Genomic DNA, 12654 nt, shown 5'->3' with positions numbered 1-12654 from the left:
TAAATTAATACATAATATAGCTACACAATATAATATATCACAAAGTTACTTCGTTTGAGTTGATTTCATAGATGAGAGTTGTTGTATCACGCTGAACCACAGAAAAAATAGCAATTCATATTATATATCACTTACATTCGTTCTATAATTAATACAGGGTGCCTGGAAGAATGACTAGACAGGTGCCACCGTTTTGTATCAACAATTCGCGGACAGTGTATACTTGTAATGCCGTATTAAATAGACTTCATGAACTCGGCAATAGTTATTCCCAAGTATCTGATATATTTAGTGTATTGTTCCTATAGAACAAACCTTTTGAACTTTTTTAAAGATGGTGAATGGTAATTATATTTATTTATTCATGCATTTCATAATATTCGAGTATATATATATATATATATATATATATATACAGTTTTTTGTTCACTTTGCCTAGCTGTGTGGAACAGTACCTATGATTTTCTTGTTGTTTTACTGTAGAATGTTTTATTATTTAAACTTTCTACTGAATATGCTGTATAATTTTTAGGTTTTTTTAAAAAATATAAATCTTGTCTTATTTTTGGTTTAATTTATTATTATTTTTATAAATCTTAGGTATAAGGAAATTCATGTTTTTAAAAAGGAAACAAAATATTCAGCCAAATAAATTTATATTATAAATGTTTGTAAAAGGCAGATTCGCCGTTTATGTTAATAAAATAAAATAATAAAATAAAATACCTACAATGTGAGTACAATTTTTTTATTTTTTTACGGCTTACCTGTAAATAAAATCACCGTTCGCCACTGATAGGGCATTGCATGATACTAAAATTGCAGATCTTGATGTTTTTTATTATTTAAAAAAAACTGTTAGGGTAATGTAAGAAATTTTATAAGGTCTAGTCGTTTTTTGTCTCGTCTGGTAAGTGTAGTCATCGTGTGCGTTTTCAGGTTGATTTTATGAAAAGTAAGATGGTTATTCTTACGCTTCTAGTGCCAGTCCATACATTACAAAGGCATATTTGAAAATAGTATTTTATGGTGAATTAGTTTTAGTCGGCCTCGTGGTGAAGTGGTCAGCGCGTTTGCGTACTATGCAAGAGGTCTCGGGTTCGATTTCCGACATCGTTGACATGAAATATTAATTTATAAAGGTGTTTTTACACCATAATATTTTATAGTCCCTGGACTGGTATCTGAAGCGTAAGACTGATCATCTTACCTTCATGTAACAAAAATGATCAAAATACACTGCAATTGGTGTACCAATGTAGCGCCCTATGCCCATTAGGTACGGAAAGGGAATGATGATGATGAAAATAATGTGTAAGAATGTAAGTTCTTCAACAATGTTTTAAGCATGTCCAAATTTTTGTAGATAGTGTAGATTTCACTCTCTAGGGAGTTATTAAGATCTTAAAATATTGCAACAGTTAGGAAAAACATTTTTGTAAATGGAATATGGAAGCCTACGCATTAACAGGGCCTACGACCTGTCATTGTGTGGTTTTTGACCACTTTACACACTGTGTAACATTTACCATCCTGCCTATATTTAAACATCCACATTTCCGCAACTGTTCCATCTGCTTACTTTTGAGAAGTAAAACATCTGAAATTGATGTGGGTAAGATTCATCTAGATTAATAATTTCACTTACCGGCAACACCTGAAAACACTTTTAAATTGTTATACTTCTTTTAATACCAGTTAGTTAATTCAACAATATTTTGAGTATTTCCTGATTTCTTAAATCAGCCAATGACAGGCCATGCAATACCCTACCGATTCCACACTTAACACATACAACTTGCATCTGTCTTGGTACGGGTTTACCTACATAGATAGATGCAACAAAAAACTTACTTTGGAAAATATACATTGTACTGTAGTATTAAGGACAATTTATAAATATTTTAAATTTTACATTTGAAGCACTACCTTTGTGGTTATTCATTATAATAAAAGAAATAAAACAATTTTGTTTTTAACCACTTATTTTTTCTTCTTCTATGGACTGGTTTCAGCTAAACAAGCTTCTTTTTCAAAGCATACTTAACTAATGAATTCTATCCTATTTTGTTATATCAGTTATTGTGGATGGAAGAAGTAAATCAAGTATTTTTGTCTTGTAATGTGAGATGGATTCGTTCAAAATTAGACACAAGTTAAGTATACCTTAAAAAATTTGCTTTTGTGGCTTTGAAACCGGTCGGTAGAAAAAGAATAAAAAATAAGTGGTTAAAAACAAAGTTGTTTTATTACTTTATTATTGAGATAAATATTTTTCTAATGCATCATCGAATATTATACTATTTTGTGCTATGTAAATGTAACACTTTCTGAAAAAGCCAAATTAGGATATTATTATTCTTATTTTTAATAGCCGTGATAATGCTCAGACCTTCATTTCCGCCCTATGTTGCAATATATTTAGATCTAATTCGCTGCATTTCTCAAAAATTGTATTTATCTCCTGCCCTCCTTCTACTTATCCTCTCAATTATTAGTAACATACGGCCATTGTGTTTATTTCGTTAACTTAACAGGTTTGTTTACTATCACCATCTTTGGGTTCCAAGATCCACCACGAGTATTAATTGTCAGCTGATCAGAAGAAGGAAAAGGGATGGTAAAAGAAGACACCCACGCCCCCTCTGCATCGCCAACGGATTTTCACCTGAAACAGAAAGATATATTAGGGTGAGTTAGTATTATCACAATATGCGAGTATACAATTGAAAAAAAGAGTACATTTACAGTAATATTTATGTATGAGGCTGAGGCTTATTTATTCTTTTACAATTTTTGAAAATTTTTCCTCTCTTCTTTTAGATATCTGACATAGTTTTTAAGATTATTTTATTTTAACATAATTTGAAAGATGTGTTTTACCAAGTACGTGTCAAAATTGAAAATTCTCAATCCTGTATTTTTCGTCATCAATTCAAGCAAATGTAGCGAGAAGCAAAGTTACGTACGACGATTTATATGGATTTCTGAAAAAATAAATTAAGGAAATGATCTCATTGTGATAGAAAGAGGACCGACTCTATTTCTGTTTCCTGTTATTCTAGAGTTGTGTCGAAAACGGAAAATATAAGAAAAGAAAATACACGGATAAGAACGAAAGGAAAAAATAACATTAATTATAAAAATACCAAGGTAAATAAATTCAAGCTTTTGAAAAGGTGTACATTGTAATAACCTTCTTTTGTTCATTTTTCAGAATTAATTAATATTGTAGAAAAATGTTGCTTTTAGGATACTGATTTCGATAATACTTATTATCATATTTCCTATTGAATATTATTGAACCAATATTGAATAAACTGCTCCATTAATTTTAACTTTTTATTTAACAGATTTCAAATTAGAGAATTGTTCTCAGGCGTTGCCTAGTATGTGAAAAATTTCTGTCAGATAAATCTCTTCACAACAATAAAGGTTTCAGCTCTTTTACTTCACTTAAATCAACAAATGGAAGAATTGAAGAAATATGGATGTTCAAACATAGGCAAAATGGTGAATATATAATTCTAAGCATCTACAGGTCGTATGACCTGTCGTTGGCCGGTTTAAGTGGCCACTTTACATGTTGAATGTTACACAGTGTGTAAAGTGGCCACTCAAACAAGCCAATGACAGGTCATAAGCCCTGTAAATGCCTAGACTTCCATAATCCCTTATTTTAAGTATTCTCCATCCCTGTTGTATTTTTTTAATCTCAATGACTCCCAAGGGGGTGAAATCCAGTCTTTTGTCTACAAACATTTGGACAAACTCAAATATTGTATTACAACAGAGATGAAGAACATTTTATAGAAGAAAATATATAATTCTAAGCATCTACAGGACGTATGACCTGTCGTTGGCCGGTTTAAGCGTATTATTTACACACTGTGTAACATTCACCGTTCTGCCTATCTATATTCCTTTATTTAATATTTTTAGGCGTCGCCTAGTATGCAGGTGAAATACTTTAATAAGACAAATCTCACTCGCACAAATAAAAATTTCAGCTCTTTAGCATCGAAATTAGAAATCCAGCCTTTGTTTACGTTCACTTAAAATATTGTTGAGAGTATATTATTTTAAAAACGAAAAATAACTCATTTCTTTTGATTACCTTTCTTGGTATTTATTTTAATTACAGTACACAAAAAATCTTTAAATTTACTTATTGGGTTATAATGTTCTTTTTTTAAATAAACCGTTTGTTTTTTAGTTTTAGGTAAAAAATAGGAACAAAAAACTTGTGTAGCTTCATTATTATTTCTGACTATTTCAAGGTGAATTTCAAATAGGCTTGTGTATTTTTTAGCTTTAAAAATGTAGAAAAAAGTCTTCTAAGATAGCGTAAACACCCGAAGCCTAAGGGGATACATTTTATACGGGGTAAAGTATTATTATTTGAAGGGTGGTTTTGAGAGCCCTCAGGTTTGCACTTAGATAGATAAGGTAGTAAATAAATGGAAAAGATAAAAGTAAGGGGGTACAATAAATCCAACATATCGTGCATTTGGTCAATTGTGTACAGCAGATTCGATACAGATATTTTGAAATAAAAATTATTAAAAAAATATATATTTTCGCAGAGTCAAATACTTTAGTCCTGACGCTTCTATATTAGACACATGTGTTCTGAATTCAAAGTTAATAATTTAATAATGATTAATCTATTCGCACAGAATTAAGAATAATGTAGTGCTTTGCCTCTTAGTTATTTTTCCCAAAGCACCCTCCTTATTTTTATCCACAATAGGGAAATATTACCTTTTTTCTAAAAGTTTTAAGTCGAGTAAAAAACATTTTTTTGTACTATGCAAACTTAAAAAATATTTTTGAATTTATAACTTTCGATTCCCAAGAAAACAGTCATTGCATTGTCCACGCCCCTTATACGCTATGATTTATGTAAATTTTGAACTTTGTTTGCAACCGTTTAAATTTTAATAGAACACCGTCAAGAATCATGATGTCACAATACGGAAATATCACTTTAAAAAAAAAAAAAGTAATAATGGTTTATAAAATACTGTCCAGTAAAAAAATTAAATTGTTACTTATTAGTAGTATAAATACACCACGATTCATGTTTATTTGTTCCTGACCATTTAAATTTATCAAGAACATTGTCAAAAAAATTGACCTCACAACTATCAAGACCAAACATGTCACATTTTTCTAGTGACGTATTAGAAAAAAAAAATTAAATTCATTTATGAAAACGTTTCTTCACAATATCCAAATTGACTTTGAAAACACAATATATTTTTCTAAACCCATTTAATATATTTCTATCAGTATTTGTGATATGTGATATTTCCTTTTTCCTCCTTTTTCAACTCATACAGTGTCTAAGACTCGACTGTGGGATCAACTCTCACCAACTATTGAAGATATTTTTACAGTGGTTCTGTTTAAACCACGCCTAAAAAAAACATTTCCTTTCTCTTCCATAACCTGTCCTCCTTTTTTCCCTCTTTAATCTCCCTTTGCCATTAAAGACTAGAATCAATATTAATAAATGCATATCCATATATTGCCATTTCTGTTTATATTTTTTTCTCGCATACCCTTTCAAACGAAAATGACATAAATAAGACCTCTTATTTATTGACAGGTTAAAAAAAAATTCCGTTTGGAATTTTAATAAATAATAATTCAATTGTATGAGGTTTTTTTTTTATTTGAAAATTTATTTATAAACCCTTACGGATTATTACATTCATATAACATAAAATAATATATACATTTTTCATTTATACTCTGTTGTTCAAGATAATATTTTTTACATCTTTTGAAAAGTTTGTCTGAGTCTTTTGTTTAGTTTTGTCTGGTAGTTTATTATATAATTTCAGTCCCTGGTTCATTAGTCTTGATTGTCCTTGTCTTGTTTTAGAAAGTTGTATATGGTATTTGTCTGATATTATCGTATTATGTCCATGTTGACTACAATTTTTTACTAGTTTTAGTTCTTCGTCTACAATTACATTAGTGGCTAATTTATGGATAAATTTTAATGATTCTAGTTGAAAGAGTTCAGTTATATTTAATTGCTTAGTTTGTTTAAAAAGTTCTCTAGTTGCAGTTAAATAGGGAAGGTCATACACTAACTTTAATATTTTATTTTGTTGTCTTTGTAGTCTGTTTATGTCATTTTGATATCCTGCTCCCCATAATAGTTGCGTATAGCATAGGTTCAGGTCCTATTGGTTGTTAACAGAAGTTATTTCGTTTTTTTTCCAAATAAAAAGAACAAGACAAAAATAAATTACCAGAAAAAAAATACATAGCATCTTCACATTCAACTGCGCAAATATTATGAGCAGCAATGGCAACTTTATTACCTCTTTTGATTGCGACGAGAAGGAGGTGTCAAAAATGCCCACTTTCGTTAACAAGACATTCTATTTTGAAGGCTTGTAAATAAATGAAACAATATCATCATCGTTCCATGTCCGCTCTGTAGCTGGAGCGTATGATATTAACAAAACAATATATGTATAAAAATATGTATAAAAAAAATTATGTAACCTAAAAGCAAACTCAACATCTTGTAGAGCAAAAAAAATCTATTGAATGACGTATAAACCTTTAGTAAATTATGTTACTTTTTGTACTCATTTTTAAATTTGGAAAAAAACGAACATAACTTATGTTAATACTTAATATTATATACACTCAGAACTGTATAATTTCATCCGCCCCGCCACGGAGTTTTTTTTTATGAATCGACGCAACTATATAGAATAAAAACGAAAAAATATAAACAAAATAATAAAACAGTAGCTTTTTTACGGGCGTAGAAACAAAAACAGTAAAAAAAAATTTAATCTTGTAAGAAAAGAATTTTGATATTTGCTTTGTGGTGCAATTAAAAAAATACTACCTGAACTCGAAGAAAATTCTTGAGTTGAAAAAAAAAAGATTTATGTGGTTCAAAGAAAACATAACTCCAACAAGTTGTTCTTTACTTTTTTAGTTCTTTATAAAAACATTGGCATCTGTTATACCAGAAAGATCGTGTCGGAAAAGCGAGATCGGAGATTTTACAAGTCAATATTCATTTGTAGGAAAGGCGGAAATTGTGAAAAACAAATTAAAGATCAGTCTTTAACTTTGAAATTGAAAAACTAGAAGGCGTGAAATTACAAAACGAATTATTTTCGAACTTATTTTGTAAAGTAACCTAATAAACGAAAATTAAATAAAAGCGGAATGTTGTAATTTTATTATTTTTCATACCCATTGACATATAATGCATAGACATGCCCTCTAGAGAAAAATATTTTAAAAATCTCTGACACAAAAACGCACCCATAGTTACTAAGTCCTGCGTTTTTTTATACCAAGGCTGCATTCAACGAGCATGCAGATTCTACCAAAAATTGAAGGATTCTCGTTTTTCGTACGTAAAAAGTTTGTATTTTGACGTTAACAATCAACATTCGTTTTTGGTGGATCCCAATCAGGTTCTTTCCTTAAATTCTATATTATTTCGACCCATTAACTTCTTTCCACTGGACTTTAAGGAATAAAAAGATAATAATAACTCATGTTAATTTTATTTTTTTAATGTATTCCTATCAGTGCATCATTGTAACTAAGAAGAGCCTCGGAATTGCGCCGTGAGGGGTACTTTAAAAACGTTAAAAAAAAACATATTTGAATATAAATTATTTTAAGTTTTGTTAATCACTCATGAACAAATATTTACCAACAAAGTTACACAATTCTTTTTACAATGTTTATTCCGAAAGTTTTTACACATTTTCATGACACAAGTAGGCATTTTTGTTTCAACTCTAAACGTCATGCCTAAGCTGGTGGTCGAAAAACGACTAAATACGCGTTGCGCATTGAGCATGAGTTAAGTGTCATATTTTTTTAGGGCTCAGGCCATGTATATCTGTTATTATATCAATGTTCATACCAAAATAATGTATTGTTGGTCACAATATTTGAGTGTGTCTAAATGTTCGTAGACAAACTCAAATATTGTAATGAAACCAACTGGTTCAAGAAGAAGTTTAAAAATTGAAAAATTGTTTTAAGGCGTTGCCTAGTATGTGAAATGATTCAGTCAGATGAATCTCTTCACAACAACAAAGGTTTCAGCTCTTTAACTTCACTAAAATCAATGAATGGAAAAATTGAAGAAATATGGATGTTCAAATTGTTTTAAGTTTTGTTTGTTAAATTGTTTTAAGGCGTTGCCTAGTATGTGAAATAATTCAGTCAGATGAATCTCTTCACAACAATAAAGGTTTCAGCTCTTTAACTTCACTAAAATAAATGAATGGAAAAATTGAAGAAATATGGATGTTCAAACATAGGCATGGTGAATGTTGCACAGTTTGTTAAGTGGCCACTTATAGCCAATGACAGGTCATATGTCATGTAAATGCCTAGACTTTCATATTCACTTATTTAAGGTATTCTCCATCCCTGTTGCAATTTGTTAAGTATGTTAAATGGCCACTTAAACCAGCCGATGACAGGTCATAAGCCCTTTTAATGCCAAGACTTCCATTTTTTTTTCAATAAAGACCTTTATTGGAGTAAAAAAAAACAAAACATGCAGTAAAAAAATGGAACAATTAAGGTTGAACTTGCCAAAAAAGAGTCTGGCTCTTGTGTTTGGCAAGTTTACAAAATATTATAAAAAAGAAACAAAAAAATTGCAAATCAAAATAATAAAATAAATAAAAAATTAAACAATTGTAAAAATTGAGAAAACTTAATACTTAAAACAAGTAAAAAAATAAAAGAAAAACACAAATTTTCCCTTATTTAAGGTATTCTCCATCCCTGTTGTAATTTGTTAATCTTGTTTGTCAGACAACAACTGACAACAACAGACAACAACAACGATTTTTTAATTGTTCAGTAATTAATTTTCAGTAGCAAGAAACATAATATAATCTTGCTATTTTGGCATTCAATCTTGCTACACCACTGATAAATCAAATGCAGCGTAGTGTAATCATCTGTTTCATAACGGTACATTAGGTGATCGATCAGTCGTGCTGTTAAAAAATCCTTTAAAATCAACTTTTCACGTCCACCTGTCAGGAATCGAACTCAGGATCTGAAAAACGGGAGGCAAATGCGCCAAAACGCTCTTCCAGGGTTCTGACTTTGTTTCACACACATAATTCTATTCATCATCCGCCCGGACGCGGAGTAGAAGGTGAAATAGTTCGTTACAATCTCACTGGCATAAACAATTTTGGCGTCGAAAAAACGCGCCAAGCTTAAAACGTTGAGAATTTGTAATTTCCTTTTTTCTGGCGGCCAAGTGTTCTTAAAAGGTTCCACGCAAAGTTTTTACAGGTAAAAATAAGGAGCTTTGATAAAAAGGTACTTGAATTATAATTTTTTTAAGAAGTTCAACGGTAAACCGTTTCTCGTCTTACTAAAATCAGAGATTAACTATTACGTTTTGCCGCCGAAGGGTAATTTATAATTTGTTTTTAAAAAAGTTTGAACGAATAATATGACAGAAGTTCGTATCTGATTAAGAAAGCCATTTAGAAAAAAATCAAAAGTTAATTATTTTAAAATGAGAAAAATTTCTATATTGACGTTCTGGCAGTAAAATTACTAAGTTTTTACATAACGGCTACTCTCATATAAAAAAATAGAAAAAGGAAATAGAGATTAGTCCACCTCGCAGTATAGTAGTTGACGCATTAGCATTTCATGCTTAAGGTTTCAGGATCGATTTCTGACATAGTGGAAATGAAATATTGGTTTTCAAAGGCGTTCCAAACTGAAATAATTCATTTTCCCTAGACGCATATTCCCGAATTGGCTTTGTCAATAACAGACTTTTCGGATAGAGATACCTGACACGTTACCCACCCCAATAATAACTTAAACGTACTAAATTATTTTATAAAATATTTTTATGGCTTAGCCGAGATACTACGATGAAGACGATAATGTTTATGTTAAGTGACGTTAGCAGGCGCTATTTACATGCGAATATGTGGTGTTACGAAATTGAACCGCCAATTGAGAACGAGCGCACGAGTGATTCCGCGATATCCCGAACAGGAATCGTATATCCGAGCAATACCGAAGCATCTTTACTGGATAACTCGTCGGGTATTAATAAATATGATCTCTAGACTGGCACTTCAGACTTATAACTTTACTTTCTTCGTAAAATAATATCAGAATAGGCTGCAATTGGAGTACAAATCTCGCGCGCTTGAGAGATGAAAAAAAGTATTTTAAAGACAATCGACAAAAACCAGAAATATAAATACATATGTAGAACTGTGACGCAACTTATAAAATCAAATAGTCCCCTATTTAAGTTAGGTAAAATAGTTTGTATTTTTTTAAAAATATTTATTTATTTTACTTTTTGTATATAATGTTATTTGTACATTGGCGGGCTTATTGCCAAATGGCAATTTCTTCCAACCAACCAATAAAATACAAGTTTTATTTTTTTGATTCAAGTTACAGAACATATTCAATAGAAAAAATCTTAAAAAGGTAAAGATATAAAACAATAGAAATAAACGTATTTGTTTATAAATAACCTTAAATCAAAACTATTACTCAATGGGAATAAGGAAAAAGAGGAAAGCGGAAAAAGGAAAGGAGGAGAGATTAAAGAAGAGAAAGGAGATGTTTCTTCAGACGTGATTTAAACAGAGATAATGTAGTAACATCTGTGATAGTGGATGGGAGATGATTCCGCAGTCGAGCCGCATGGACACTATATGAGTTAGAGAAGAAAGAGGAATTGTAGATGGGTATTAAGAGAGTGCCTTGATAATTAGAACGAAGACGTATACCTGTAATAACCTTTTAGTATAATTTATTATAATAACTTTACTTTTATTAATAGAACTTATTTTTTATATTTTTGATTCATACTTTTACAACGTTTGTATTCTTTTTTATACATGATAATGTTCCCTCACTGGGTGTCCCGTGCCGAGGGAAACATTTTACAATATTCAAAACATACCTTAAATTGGTTATGTAACAAATTTAACATAATAATAAAAAAAACAATAAATCTAATTAACCTAATTATCATTAACATTATAAGCAATATAAACTAAAATTATAATAAAAAACATTACAAATTTATTTTATAGACCTGTAGAGCAAATTTCATAAACAGTACACAAATTTTTACTCATTTGGCTTGATCCACTCATCGATCCGTGCCCAACCAAAATAATCAAAAATCCAGTAAAAATAAATAAATGGGCAAAAATTATAAGGAATTTAAGGAAAAAATCTGATTGAGATCCACAAAAAACAAATGCTGTTTATAAACATTCAAAAACATTTTTTTTTTATACACAAAAAACAAAATCTTTCCATTTCTTTGCTATTGCATTCTTTTCGAATTCAACCCTGGTGGATCGATGTATAAAATGTTAATGCTCCTTACTTATTTTTTACATTTTAGATTGAAGGTTTTAATATCTACGAACACGCACAGTGCAAAGTTACATATTTCTCTGAAAACCGCACGCAAATTGGTTAAGCCGTTTACGAGTTCAGTGACATCGCACGTACAGAGGAATTATAAATATAAATTAGATAAAATAAAAGGCATGTTTCACTTATTGTAAAATGATCTCCTCGGCACGGGATACCCCAGTGAGGAAACATTATTTTGTAAAAAAAAATTACAAACATTGTAAAAGTATAAATAAATCATCATCATTTCCTTTCCGCACCTAAAAGTGCATTGGTACAAGATGATCAGTCTTACGTTTCAGGTACCAGTCCAGGGGCTATGAAATATTCTTGTATAAAGACACCTTTTTAAATAAATATTTCATATCAACCATGCCGGGAATCGAATCCGAGACCTCCTGCATGGTAGGCAAACGCAGTGACTATTACATCACGAGGTCGACTAAAGTGATTGTTTATAAAAATCACACTAATTTTTTTGAAAGTACGAAAATTTTATCGTGATCAAATTATTATCCTTACTCGTGTTATGGAAATAAATTTAAACCCTTCAGAGAAATTAATTACTTTAAACATTAATTAACTATTGTCAACGAGACAAAATGATTTGATAAACGTTCCGGTTACGCTTTCAAGTTACAAGAGTTACATATTAAATATCCCCAAAGGCTTTGAAGTGTAATGCATATTGTTAATTTGCTTCATAAACGTACCCGGTAACATTTCCTGTAATTTGCACCCCGTCGTCTAGGGTGCCATAAGTAAAAAAATCTTTGTTTAAAGAAAAGTATGACATTCAATAGAATTTAGAATTTAGTACACTGTGTGAAACTGCCATAACTAAAAAATACATAAAAATCCCATAAAAGTGCATAATGACACTCGTACATGATATTTACTTATTGTTATAACGTATTTATTTAATTAGATTTTTTATTTTGAATCTTAAAATAAACATAAATATTTTCTAGTTTAAATAATATTTTGAGTTTGTCCAAATTTTTGTAGACATGGTCTAGATTCAACTCCCCGTGGAGCTGTAATATTAACATATTAAAACAGATTTTTTTTTATACATGTAAAAAAATATAAAAAATAAAATTTACAGAGAATAAAACCAACGACAGATATCCACAAAAATACATAAAATACTCGTAAAATACACGCTAGTGTGTTTGGGTGTGTGTGAGAAGGTGGGTG

General features: G+C 30.2%; 1 protein-coding gene across 1 annotated transcript in view; it reads right to left on the bottom strand.

The window, feature by feature from the left end:
• Positions 1-1998: 1998 nt before the first annotated feature.
• The window catches only part of LOC148274430 (opioid-binding protein/cell adhesion molecule-like), a 143218-nt gene continuing 132562 nt past the window's right edge, over positions 1999-12654 (bottom strand). The window contains exon 6 of the mRNA XM_088237127.1: positions 1999-2668. Coding sequence (XP_088093253.1) covers positions 2592-2668 — 77 coding nt within the window. The 3' untranslated portion in view covers positions 1999-2591. The remainder of the gene's footprint in view (positions 2669-12654) is intronic.

The sequence above is a fragment of the Micrasema longulum genome, unplaced genomic scaffold, assembly GCF_059751315.1.
Source record: "Micrasema longulum isolate JH-2025_06_02 unplaced genomic scaffold, ASM5975131v1 h1tg001650l, whole genome shotgun sequence".
Lineage (NCBI taxonomy): Eukaryota > Metazoa > Arthropoda > Insecta > Trichoptera > Brachycentridae > Micrasema > Micrasema longulum.
Note: the sequence above shows the minus strand (reverse complement) of the source record. Positions and strands in the feature narration are given on the sequence as shown.